The following is a 13718-nucleotide window of genomic DNA, read 5'->3' on the forward strand; positions in this document are numbered from 1 at the left end:
ACATTTCTTGCTTTATAGATAACACATTTTCTTGTGTGTACATTCAATATATGTCTGTTAAGTTAAGAACAAAGAAACCTGAGATCTGATATTTTTATATGCGTTCACGTTAAAAAAATAAACTTCATCTTCAATAGAGCCAGTGTTACAAAAGATACATAATCTTGCATTAGATTCTTAATTTATATAGAGACCAGTCTCTCCATCTAATACTAAAATTCCCACTCGGAACTGGGACAGAGTCGCACAATCACACTTACGGAGATTCATTTTTTACATAACCTTGACATCCAAATAAAGTTTTCAGGGTCTTATATGTTAGATCATCTTAGAAGAACACCAATTTCAATGATATTTTAAACTTATTAATTTATTTATTGAAATAAATTCCCAACTTAGAATATTGCATCAATTTCAATATCGATCGCTGCACGCGTTTCATCAAGCGAGGCAGAGTTATCTTTCTTGAATTTTTCCTTATGTAAATTACAAAAACCATCGTTGTATACCCACGGGTGATATCGTCTTCTGATGACAGATTTTAAGGAAATTGGCTCCTCTTTTTCTTCATAAAATAGAGATTGAGAATGGAGGTGCGTGTGTGGGTGGGGTCACTGGGGTGTTACAATATCCTAATTACTGAACATCACTTTGTACTACAATATTTATTTTGTACAACAACTATATTCTGATTTTGTTGTTTAAATTCTTTCTACAGATTTTTCTTCCCATTGAACGATGAAAATATTTCTTCCTTCTTTCCAGCTAATGTTTCTATCCTTGGGGGAAAAATATTAATCTTCACAGAAATATTAATTCAACTGATTTGTCAATGGAGGGGGGACAACTCTTTGGAAATACTAATAAATTCTGGCAAAAAAATTGGGAAAAAGTCTGACTGTAGACACCATGTAAACTGAATTCTTAGACTAAGAACATGCTACATCACACAATGTACTGTAAATGATTAGGGCATTTTTACTTACAGCTACTTTAAAACACACATAAATACAATGAAATTAAGTTATCAATGTTATCTTCTCAAGTAAAATATAACAAAAATAGTCATTCATTTCATGTCCCATTTTTATCATGATTATATAAAAATAATAACCTTACCATAATGGCAATAACAAACAGCAAAAAGAAAAAAATCACAAGATTGACTTTCTTGAAATAATAAATTGTAAGGGGTATGAACTCTTTGTAAGTATTATAAGTTAACTAACTGACGTTTTATTGTATGTTCTATTTAATGATCACAGACTTACAATAATCATCAACATGTACCTTATATATACACATAATAAAAATATATCTGGTTCCTAGAGCAAGTTTAAAATGAACCATTTAACACTATATCACAATGCACTATTGTACACAATATATACATGTATATGGTACAAAACACTAGAAGTTAATTTTTCAAACTGGGTTGAGAATACAATAATAATATAAAACTGTATTGAGAATACAATAAAATAAAGATACATGTATACAATATTTATCTGAGAGTGAAAGTGTAATGAATAAATGAACAACTCCCACGAGCTTTAAAAAATGTCAAAGAATTGTTTTTGTTTAAAAATATTTTTTTTTATCATATGTTTCAAAATTTCTTAAATATTAAATGCAATTATATTCTTGGCACATACATGTTTTATTAGTTCTTATCATCTTATCACTTTTTCTAGCTTGAATAAAATGTACTGTTTTTTAGGGCCATTGCAGTTAAAATCTCCACTAATTAGATAGCAGGTCATATAACATAACTATAAAAGATGTCAAAGTATTGCTTCCGTTTTTGTAAAAAAATTTACTTGACGTTTATGCAGCGAAGAATGACCCAAATTAACATTTTAAAAAAATCAACAACACATTATACACATAACAAAGAGCAAGTAACAAAATGTACAGAACAAGAGGTAGACAATGTTTTTGTCATTGCACTAGATCAGCTGTCTGAGATTTCTACCACAGAAGGTTCTTTACCACACTTTACCACACAGTTTTCTTTACAACAGACAGTTCTTTGTTGGAGATTCTACCACAGTGGGTTCTTTGTTGGAGTTTTCTATGACAGTGGGTTTTTTTTCCGACAAAGGGTTCTTTACCGTAGACAGTCCTTTGTTTGAGATTTCTACCACAGCGGGTTCTTTTTAAACATTCCCTTCCACTGACTGACTTCCGCTTCATTCAGTCGCTTCTGGAGAAAGACCAGTTTATTTTCTAGTTCTCGTATCTCCTGTAATAGGATGCTTCAGATTAAGTACAAGAGGTCAAAGTTCAAAGGTAAATATTTGTCTATTTTTGTTCTTTTCATATTACACAGACAAAAAATTGATTTCCTTTAATGCCCCCCCCCCCCCCTCAAATAATTCCCTATTTCAAAGATGAAAATGACATTACATGAGTATGGTGGTGATAACTGCACACCTTATGTTGGTAAATATTACTGATGTTTGGTACAACATGTCAAGCAATTTACTAATAAAATCACAAGGGTAAAAAATCTACATAAGACAACTTAGTACCCCCCCCCCCCCCCCCACGCAATTTTGTTATGTTTTATCCCTGATGTATACAAGAACATTAAGACAAGTACTTACAGACTCAATTCTCTCCTTTCTTCTGAAGTCTAGGTCTGGTGTCACAGATTCTATATTTTCCACCTGATGTCAAATGTACAATGTTATTATTTCAAAACAGCTTTGGATACTAATTACAAGTGCCTTTTTGGATCTATGAGTGATACTAGATCCTGACTAAATTCATTTATCAGTTTTAATTAGAGTTAGTGGTGACTTTTCCTTGGTTACTAGTATTCAGAATACTGGGCATGTTACCCCTGGTAACCAGAAATTTTGTGATCAAGCACAAAACACAAGCCTACTCAACATCCCTTCCTCCCAATCGCAACTTCTAGGGCATTTCTGACTAGTGGAAAAACAACCTCAAATGTATTATGCAGACGCCATGACAACCCCTCTTTTCACAAACTTTTAAATAAATGTGGGAAGACCTCTTATCTGTGGAGTATGGATTTTAACTTTATTGAATGTTAAGATATTACCTAAAATATACTATAGAAGGGACTTTCAACAACGTCTATCCAATACTAAAATAAATAGGAAGCGACTCCATGTTACATAAATTGTTAACATCCGTGATGTGAATATATTCGAGCTTCTTTTTCCAACCTCTGACAGAAAGGCCTGAGATGATGTGATTGCCCTTTTCTCCATGTTATATTAAATACAGTGCAGCCAGATTAATCCAAAAGCCAATAATCTGAATACTTCATCTTTAACACAAAATTTTTAGGGAACAAAATTTAAATTTATACCAATTATAATAGGCATTTCATTAATGTGGGTTTTACATTAATCTTTATGATTTGCTTTGGAACAAAAGTGTCCAGATTAACATGTCTTGAATGTAAAACATAATTTTGGTTCAATCTAACTTTCAGAGTTTTCCTTATGAATCAATCGGTAAGACACATTACAAATGAATCAGTGGCCATCTACACCTTTTAAAAGATCTGACTAAACTCAGATTTAAAAATTCAACAAGTCATAAGTAATTCCCTGTTCACTTTAACAATGGTTAGGCTACATAAATTTAATTCTCTGGTTCTCAGACCAATTTTCTCCAAAACAGATGCGGGCTGGAGGCCTTTTTTTAAAAATCATTTTATTGACGATAAAGTAGATGAGGGAGGTATTTTTTTAATACCCGAATTTTCTATACAATTATGACAAAATTCTTTGTTCATGATATACTTTCCATACTTTTCATGTCTGATCAATAGGTTTGCATTATCCATTGCTTATCAACCTGTGAACATCGTAAGCATTATCTTCAAGTGTATTTTTAAACGAAGTAGCCACCTTTTCTTTGAAAATGACTAACGGAAGTGATATTCGAGTACTAAACAAGAAGGTGGAACTTTTTTTCCGGATTGAACTCCGCATTACCAACTTTTTATTTTATCAAAAATACGATAAAATTTGGAATGCGGCTACCTCAAAACGGATGCACGTGGGCCTGAGAATCTTAATTTCAATTTTATATAGCCTTAAATATCATGACAGATTTCCTATGTCACATGCAGTCTTTATGCTATGTGTTACTTCTGGTACTCCTCCAATACAAACTTTTTTTTTCTTTTAGAATTTAACATTTCCAAGACCTTCAGATTGAATGCCTCTGACCTCAGTGAACTTTACCTTGTCCACCTGACCTTTTGTACAGGGTCATGACATGATCATCTAAGGGCAAGTATTACCTTCTTTATTTAGTTAAAATATTATACAGGAATTTTACACTAAAAACAAAAGTAACCTTAGCCTTGTCCAAATGACCATGGTCATAGCACAGGGTTGTCACAGACTCTCTGGTCAGTACCAGTATTGTGTCTAGTATAGTCTTCTATTGGTTTTATTTCCACTTCAGAGTTGTGGTCATAGCAAGAATTTGACATTTCTAAAAGCAGTGATCATGACCTCCTTTAACTTACTCTGGGTCAGGAATACCTGAGTCGCAAGCAACCTTTGCCTCAATTAAAAGTTTCTAAAGAGTCTCCACAGTTGTGGCTAGAACACAAATTAAATACTTCAATACTAGGTCTGTGACCATGTCCAAAATGACCTTGCTAAAAGATCGAGATACAGTCTGGTCACTATAGCTCTTTTTATATCAAGTTTGAGCCTCTGAAATTTCTTGGTTTTAAAGTAATGTCCAGACAAGAATTCAAATTCTCTTTTTCCTGTCAAAGACATTCTTTAAAATGCATTACTTTTAAAAGTTTGTTAAATTTATCAGAAAATTCCTGGTGCACATGTTTGTAATAAAATGTATTGTTTGTTCAAAGTTTAAAACTTAAAATTATATCAAATAATTTCAGAGATTGTCAATAGACAAAAAATGTCTGAGGACAGATGAGCATGGTGATTCTAGTATCCCCCCCCCCCCCTTTTCCAGAAAAAAAAAAATTGCTTGCAGAGAATGGATTTCTAAATACCCTTTTAATAATGTCTTCAAATCTTTTCTTCATTGTTTCTGTCTGATCAGAGATCTTTATTGACTTGGCCTTTGGTGTCACTGAAAGATGGAGACAATTAAAAAAGTACTAAATCTCGTAAATTATTAAAAAACCAAAAAAAGATGGCATAACAAAAACTTGTTAATCGTTAAACTTTTGATCATCAAAGCATGCAATACTAAGACAAGGTAGAGGGAATACATTTGTAACTCTTAAATTTTTCTGCATTACTTGAGAAATGAAGATACAAACCATTCTGATGGACCTTGGCTACTTCCAGAATGTAGGGACTGAAAAAAAAGTTCAATTAATGATCATTTGAAAACAGCAGAAACCAGTAATATTTTTATAATATAAATTTGACTTTCAAAACTTTACTTCAAGCTAATAAGGCATATGCATATAAAAGGACTTTTTCATTATTTAGTAAATGAACATTGATATGAATTAACTGTTGTAATAGCATGTTATGATGACTAAAACTGATTTTCCACCATTGGGCATGACTTACACAGACTTGGAGTTGACAGGGATATTTCCTTTCATTGGAATCAGGGATCCTCTGTGATTTCTAAGCTGTACAAAGTGAAAAAAGAATAAATTCCAGGTAAAGTACAAAACAGTAAACAAGAGGCCCATGGTCCATATCAATCACCTGAGCACTTACATGTAGGTTAGGAAAAAGCAGAAATCTGTTCAGCATTGAAGTTTACAGGGAAAGAAAACATTAATTCCAAGTAAACTACAAAACTTGTTTGCATTTTAATTTGAAAGTGTAGTGAATAGTAATATTGAGAGTTTATACTGCCTAGCTAGTGAGCTAGACCTTCTAGCAATGTGCAGTCTCTCTCCATTTCTGTTTAAGCTTCATTGAGCCTGAACAGCACCTGGATGGTAGACTGATTCACATTACAGAAATAAATTTTGATAACAGTTTCTACATTTGAATGATGAAAATATGTCACAACGGCTTTTCTCACCAACTTTAACAACTTAAATATTAATCATTTATTGTCTTATGTTAGGGGTTAGTATGAGGATTATATGTAGGACTCCAAAGTCCGATGGTGATGCCAAAGTGCGATGGTCTGCGCCGAACCCCAATGTTTGATGTCGGTACGGAAGCCAAAGTGCGATGGTCACACTAAAGCCCGATGGCTCGTTTCCTATGATACACGTGCACTAAAATGCGATGGTCTGACACCCCAAAGTCCGATGGTGTGGAGAAATAACTAATATTTATGACGTCACAATATTCTTACGTCAATCCTCAACGCCATAGTCCGTAATTCAAAACCAATAATTTAGGATGAGTCATTGAATACAATTTGACTGATTTTGCTTAATATTTGCACTCACCTGAGTTATTAGGATTAGACCTTGAACACCACTTGGCTGATAAGGGTTAGTCCTTGTGCACAATTAAACTGATTATAGGATGGGTTGCACCCACCCAAGACATGAAGGGTTAATCCTTGTACACTATTCGATTGAATAGTTTTAGTCTCGCACCTCAAAAGAGGGTTGACTGATTAGTAAGAATGCAATGATAAACCGTTTGACGGGATATCGCGGTATATTTTTCCACGGTTCAATTCACGATGCTTTAAACCGATATCACGGTTCCGTTCAATCGGTCCAGAATTATCCGAATCGTCCATTTTGTCTCTTCATTTACAATTTTAAAATGGCTTCCGCGCAAAACTAACGCAGTAACGGCAATTAAACTCCTCTCCAGCATCTTACAGACCTCAGATGAAACAGGTTGAAGGTCTTTATCTCATTCCCAGACCTGTTTACTCTTATGATTTCGCCGTATTTTTTACGGATTTTGAGTCCAAAATAAGTCTCACGTTTTGCTCTTATGAAAATACGAAGTCGGGAATCGGTTTGTCTGTCTCAGTTTGAAGCAATTTAATCGCTAAAAAAGAGAGATATTTCAAACACTTAAGTGATGTCTGATTGCTTAAACGCGGTGGTTTTTAAAAATGACAAAAATGGTAATCAGAAATGTAGTTGTTCTCTAGTAATATATTTAAAATCAATGGAAAGTGAAATCTTACTGGCAAATGCCAAATCTCATTGACAAATCAATGAAAAACTACTGAGAGACAACAATATGGGTAAACAGGTCTGCATTCCTAATGTGATTAAAAGTTATAGATGTTAACTGATTAGGGTTAGTTTCTCTCCCATCCAGGATGTTACAGACAGGGTTAGCCTTGCACACATCCAAGAGATTAGGGTCAGTCTCGAACCAATCCGAAAGATTACAGTTAGCATCGCACCCATTCGAGAGATAAGGGTTAGCCTCCCAACCACCTAAGAAGTTATGGCAAGTGTTACAATATATTTTTGCGTTTTTTTTAGTGAACCATATTACTTTGGCATTTAAATACTTAAAATTCATTTAATTTATTTTAAACTGTTTAACCTTGGCATGGCAATGGAATTTGGCCCAGAAGTACTATGACGTCATAATCAATAATTTATTTTGTCTGCACCATTGGACTTTGGCGTGTGAACCATCAGGGTTTAGTGCAGACCATAGGATTTTGGGGTTTGGGGTCCCATCGCACTTTGGAGTCCTACATATATATTAATCCTAGAAACACGATCTCAACTGAGGTGAAGCCGAGGTAAGTATCATGTTTATCTGGATTGATAAATCCTTATACAGAATCAAATAAGTAATTGTTTTATTAAAGGACTTTCTCATACATATTCTTCTGCAGTTTTAGTACTTAGTACATGTATATACCTCTAATATTATAAAATTAAAAATTAAATACTGGTATTTCCTACCTTCATGTACATGTATAACCATATTGACTGCATGGCTTAGAAAGTCAGAATTTATAGAATATTAATCTGGATCCAAACTATATGCATTGTTTTGAAACTTATATTTTCTAAATACCTTAAAGACAATTCCTTCCTCATAGATTTGGAATGCTTCACAAAGTCGACCTTTGACCTCATTAAATCCATCCTGGTCTTTGAGGTATAAACTTCGTACAACTGTATGATCGTCACTGTCACTATAGCTATCTGTAAAAGAAAAAAAAATAGAACTTAAATTTGGACCAAGATAAAAAAATAACCTTAATTTTTTAAGATAAATATTGTGATATTTTGGACAAGGAAGTATATTGACCCTGATCTCATTATAACCTTAAATTAACTACAATATATCTCTGTTTTTATATTTAAAAGTTTTTCTGTATGAACTACTTTAAAAGCATAATGTTTGTTGGGGATTAAATTTCGTTTATTTTTTTGATAATAATTATCAACGAAATTAAATTCCACACAAATTTTTATATGACTATATTCTGAATAAGGTTACTTTTCGAAACAATGAAATTTAATGCCCATGAAACCTTTATAGATGACAAATCAATGAAATTTTATCCCCATGAAGATTTGTGCTTCTACAGTATTCTTTAAAGTATGAGAGGTATTATTTTTTAGAATATGATATGGAAATAATACGACAACTTGCCTCTATGCTATACTCTTTCTAGGCCAGCAAGCACTTAAAGGCTTTATTATCAAACATTTCTCATTGCAGTGACTGGGCTTACTCCTTGCATGTATGAATTTCTTCTTTTTAATTTTAATTCATATACTAGAGGCTTAAACAATTTACAATATATGATTTTCTCGATAGAATGTTCTATCGTACAATATTATAATTGTCCTACAGACCCGGTTTAACGATAGAATGCGTTTCGTGAATTGGCTTGGAAATATAGGAAAGAAAACATGGGAGATAACTCTAACTCAGTGTATACACTATAAACAATCCAGAGAGTTCCAAATGTCAACATGGTGTGTAAATTTGAAAGTGATGAAATAAGTCAAAAATGTTGAGAAAAATTTAAATGTTGAATTTTTTCATAGTATGGATTAATTATTTTGCATGAATGGTATCCACAATTTCAAAAAAGGTTTGTTATGATTAATTTGACAGTTATTTTCAATGCAACTCCATTTATTTTCTCTAAAATCATTCTGCAATTTTCTGCTACGATTGTGGATACATGGGAGGCATTCAAACTGTGGTGAGGATTGGTGAGGGTCTGTCCCTAGACATAGTTAGTTTATTCTAACTCAGGGATGGGGTAATTAAAATGAGTAATTGTAATTTACTGTATTTAAATACATTTTTTCAAAGTAATTGAAAGTAATTGTAATTGAGTTTGCTTTCAATTACAAGTAATTGAATGTATTTAAATACTTTCCAAAAATGTCATGTATTTTTCAAATACGTGGTAGTTACAAAAGTTCAACAAAAAAATAAAGTCACATCGATTGAATGATTATTGGAGAAGAACAGTAGATTAAATGTTCTTTATTAAAACTAGCAATCTTCAGACTTAGTTTTGGTAATGCAACTTACATACGACGTCATGTGACGTCAGAGTCTAGACGTACCAAATGTCACGTGCGGTTTGAAGAACCTGATCTAAATTAAAACTGAATAGGTACTTGCGCTCGCCCTAACAGTTGCACCGTCAACATATGATTGCTGCTTCAAAATATTAATGTATTTGTTCTTCAACATTTTTGGAAATAAAACTAAGTAATTGATATGTATTTCAATACTTTCTTCAAAGTAATTGAGAGTAATTATAATTACATTTTGTAAAAATCAATGTAATTTTAATTGCAAGTAAAAATGACAAAATTATCAAAGTATTTGAAAGCATTTAATTACATTTTCATGTAATGACCCCAACCCTGTTCTAACTAATGATTTTCTTATTTCACACCTTATTTTTTTACATTACAAGCCTTAGCGATTGTTTGCACTACGACTTTTATCGTTCCCTCCCCCCCATCCGATTTTCATACTATCCATGTGTATTGCACAGGTACTTGGGTCTTGGTTTATAAATATGTATGTACCTTATTGATATGTAAAAAAAAAAGTAAAGGTATGCAGGCTCCGTAATGGCATCTGCTCAACTCGTTTGTTTACATGGCTTGTTCTTTGAAAATAACGCTGCACCTACTGATGTTTATGCACCAGTCTAGACGAACTCCAAAAACAGCATGAACTCCGAAAACGAAGTCTTTGGCTCCATCATGCATTGCAGCAAAATGGCGTCTGATGTAAACAAACGATGGATTGTCGTTCTCATTCTCCAAATATACAACTGCATAATCGCTGTATTTAGTGCATAATTTCTTCATTTTATTTTTTGTTGAATGGATAATTGCATTTATTAAATTATTTTATGGATATTGACTTATTTATCGCTTCAAACTCTTGCATATTTAGTGAACTGGATATACGACATCGAATTTAATACTGCCGGTAAGAAATATTTTCTTATTAAATTTATTGGTCTTCTTGATTTAAATTTTATGTCATTCCTACAATAAATGTGCTTTTATTTGCTTTTGAAGACACCCATCTTGTATTTATTTTAATCAGAAAATGTGCATTTTTCAGCACGGAGCAGATATATTAACAGATTCATTTTTAGAGGACATGTTCTGTCCTTAATATCTAGAAGAGTGGTTTTTAAAGTTTTCATATTGATCAGTGTTGATAGATAATAGTTTTGAAAATGTTTCCATAATAATATCTGTTCATATGTGATAAAAAATCGGTAAATAACGCTTGTAAAAACTTGCTTGTTCAATTCAGATGTCGTACACAAAAAAGTGGTATGCTAATTTGTGTAAAATTCAGTCTGGTTTTTAACAGTTACAATATATAATTGTCACATTTTGCATATATATCCCTTTTATTATGCATATTTACTTCTCAAAACATATCATTTTCTCTGTAATTGATCTGACTTGAAACGTTAACTTTGAAGGTAAATATCTCCTTTTTTGCAAATAAAATAAAAAATCTGACAAATGCGATCTCTTCCGAAGTCTTTTATTTAGCATTTCTGAGTACTGGTATAATTGCCATACTTTCCAAAACTTTGCACGGACAGTTTATGTAGACCCATAATTTTTGCCGAAAAATCGCTATTTTTTGTGTTTGTGTGCATGCGCGAACGCTATTTTTGGAGTCTTTTTCAGTCTAAATTTCTTACTTCCGGGAATGCTGTTTTTGGAGTTCGTCTAGACTGTGCACAGGACGTCTCGGAACATTGATTACTTATTGTAAAAATCCTCACATCTTGCAAATGGTCTGAATGGCCGGAGTTTGTTGTTTTGAATCAGGTTTTACTATTTGCACTTAGTTCCCGGCACGTTAACAAAAAGTTTGAAAAAGTGTTTAAAAGTCACGTTTTAGGAATTATTTGCAAAATGTGAGGATTTTTACAATAAGTAATCAATGTTCCGAGACGTCCGGTGCAGCGTTATTTTCAAAGAACGAGCCATGTAAACAAGCGAGTTGAGCAGACGCCATAACGGAGCCTGCATACCTTTACTTTTTTTTACATATCAATAAGGTACATACATATTTATAAACCAAGACCCAAGTACCTGTGACTAACATAGCTATTCCACCTAAAATTTCATAGACAGAGACGGAGACACGTTGTCATATGTAATGTATTTCCATACAAGTTATGGTATCAGTGATTCATGATATCACGATATCAAAGACGCCCAAATTACTTTTTATGTACCTAGTTCTGTTTGATCTAAACGTTTTAAATGCACCCATATCTTTCTTTTAGATAGATTTTGGTTTTGTGCTGTCACTGTGTCCGCCATGTTTGTTTTCATTAGGATTACATTAAGTCGTACTAGAATAGGCTCGTAATAGGTCTGATTTTTTTAACCGTTTGAGACACACAGAACCGTTTACCATCTGTGCACCTTACACTTTTAATTAATCTTTTAATTCACATGACCAACTAGGCATTAAGTTGTTTTCGAAAGTGGGAGATGGGGAGAAATCCGGGCGGGGGGGGGGGGGGGTGTTAGGTTCCAACACCCCCAAACACGACCGGATTTCACTATACGACAAAAAAGTTGAGGTGGCGGGCAGTCTTTTAATAACCTCCTCCCCCGATAATACATCGTTTAAATTTCAAAAATAAATTTAAACGATGCATAAATAAATTAAATGTAAGGCAACAACAGGACTATACTCTTTAATTCAAGCAAAAGTTTATCAGTTTATTGAATCCTTAGTGATCGTATAGTTTATATATTACAACATTTTTAGGAATCTCATCTGAGTGTCTTCCCACTTATAGCCAACATTTTGGAAAAACTACAGGGCTATAGTCTGTTTTTTAATATCAAAGAAATGAAGTGAATAAAAAAAAATGTTTTTTGTAAAACTTTTCATGAAATATGTATTTAATTAAAGTATATGCATGAATTAAATATTTTTGTGTTTCTGATCTAGTAAACGAAAAAAAAAATCAAGACATTTTATCACTTGTAGAATTAATTATTGATTCTATGAAAATAATTTACAGTTTTATTCTTATACTGATTTTAGCTGTGCTGATTATATCACAATTTGTCTTTTTTATGTACTTTCTGTCTACATTTCATAAATAAATTATCTTAAATGCAAGAATTACCCATTTTTTAAGTTCCAGATCAAGAAACATTTAATATGCTACAACATTCATTACTGGATTTTTAAGCATGCAAATATATGAAAACTCAATTTACAGTTATAACAATAGAAACTGTCTATTTCAAATAAAAATTATAAATAAAAAATTCTCTGTTCATATAATACTTTAATTCTTTTTTTCATCCATTTCAAAAAATCATCTTTAGTTAAAACCATATTTTATTTGTATACGGTACATTTATTAAGTGAAGATCAAAGAGGAATCGGAAACAAGTTTGGAAACCTATATTATAATCCTTCTCCGGATAATTTGTTGAAGTAACAAATCCTTTGGGGGGGGGGGGGGGGGGTAGTACAGAATAATGCGCTTGAGATGATTATAATTATACAAAAAAGTAGAGTTTGAAATTACTTGTGCATTTGACATGGCGAAAGTACAAGCCTTAAAATCGCTTTGATCCGACTTACAAAAAATTGGGGTGTTAAAAATATCCCAGATTTTTTGTAAGTCGGATTTAAGCGATCGAAAGGCCTGTGAGCGAAAGTAATGAATACATATGTACACTGTATAATACAAAATGATGAGAATTCCATAAAATTATTTATGAGACCATGCACTTAGTATTAATTAAAATGACCTGATAGAAGCTATATAATTGAAGTAGAAATTGATGGTTCTCTTCAAATATTACACGTGTAAGTATGAGTAAGTATGTCAATTTTTCAAAATGTCGGAAAGTATCCACCTATATGAATATACTGTAATAGATCAAATTTAAACAAATTCTCAGAATTATAAATTGTAAACTGCTAATTTTAATGTATTAATTAAACTGTGCAATTATATATATAAACTCTAACAACAGTATGTCCTACATAATTACTTTATTTACTTGTATGTATATCATATGCATTTCACATGCACCATGGATATTGTCTTTGTATAAACATAGAACCTCATGTACCATTAGATGGTCGGAGAGAATCAGTTGGACTTGAAAATATATCATTATTTGGTATATTGATTGCTTTTGAATCATAAACACAAAACATTTAATGCCCAAACAAATATTTAACCACAACAGATAACTTTATTTTAGAATATTTTAAAATTGTTTCAATGCACTTGACACTGTAAACCTTTGAAGATTG

General features: G+C 32.4%; 1 protein-coding gene across 1 annotated transcript; it reads right to left on the reverse strand.

Moving 5' to 3' along the window:
- Positions 1-1496: 1496 nt before the first annotated feature.
- LOC133186430 (uncharacterized) lies at positions 1497-11748 on the reverse strand. The gene is made up of 7 exons (XM_061321682.1): positions 11656-11748; positions 7968-8098; positions 5559-5623; positions 5300-5337; positions 5027-5106; positions 2610-2672; positions 1497-2245 (listed from the first exon to the last, which is right to left on the reverse strand). Exons 1-7 carry the CDS (start codon positions 11741-11743, stop codon positions 2141-2143), a joined length of 570 nt encoding a protein of 189 aa, XP_061177666.1. The 5' UTR covers positions 11744-11748; the 3' UTR covers positions 1497-2140.
- Positions 11749-13718: the final 1970 nt, after the last annotated feature.

This window comes from Saccostrea echinata, unplaced genomic scaffold (assembly GCF_033153115.1).
Source record: "Saccostrea echinata isolate AGI-Se365-2 ecotype Australia unplaced genomic scaffold, CSIRO_AGI_Sech_v1 ptg000013l, whole genome shotgun sequence".
NCBI classification, from domain to species: Eukaryota; Metazoa; Mollusca; class Bivalvia; order Ostreida; family Ostreidae; genus Saccostrea; species Saccostrea echinata.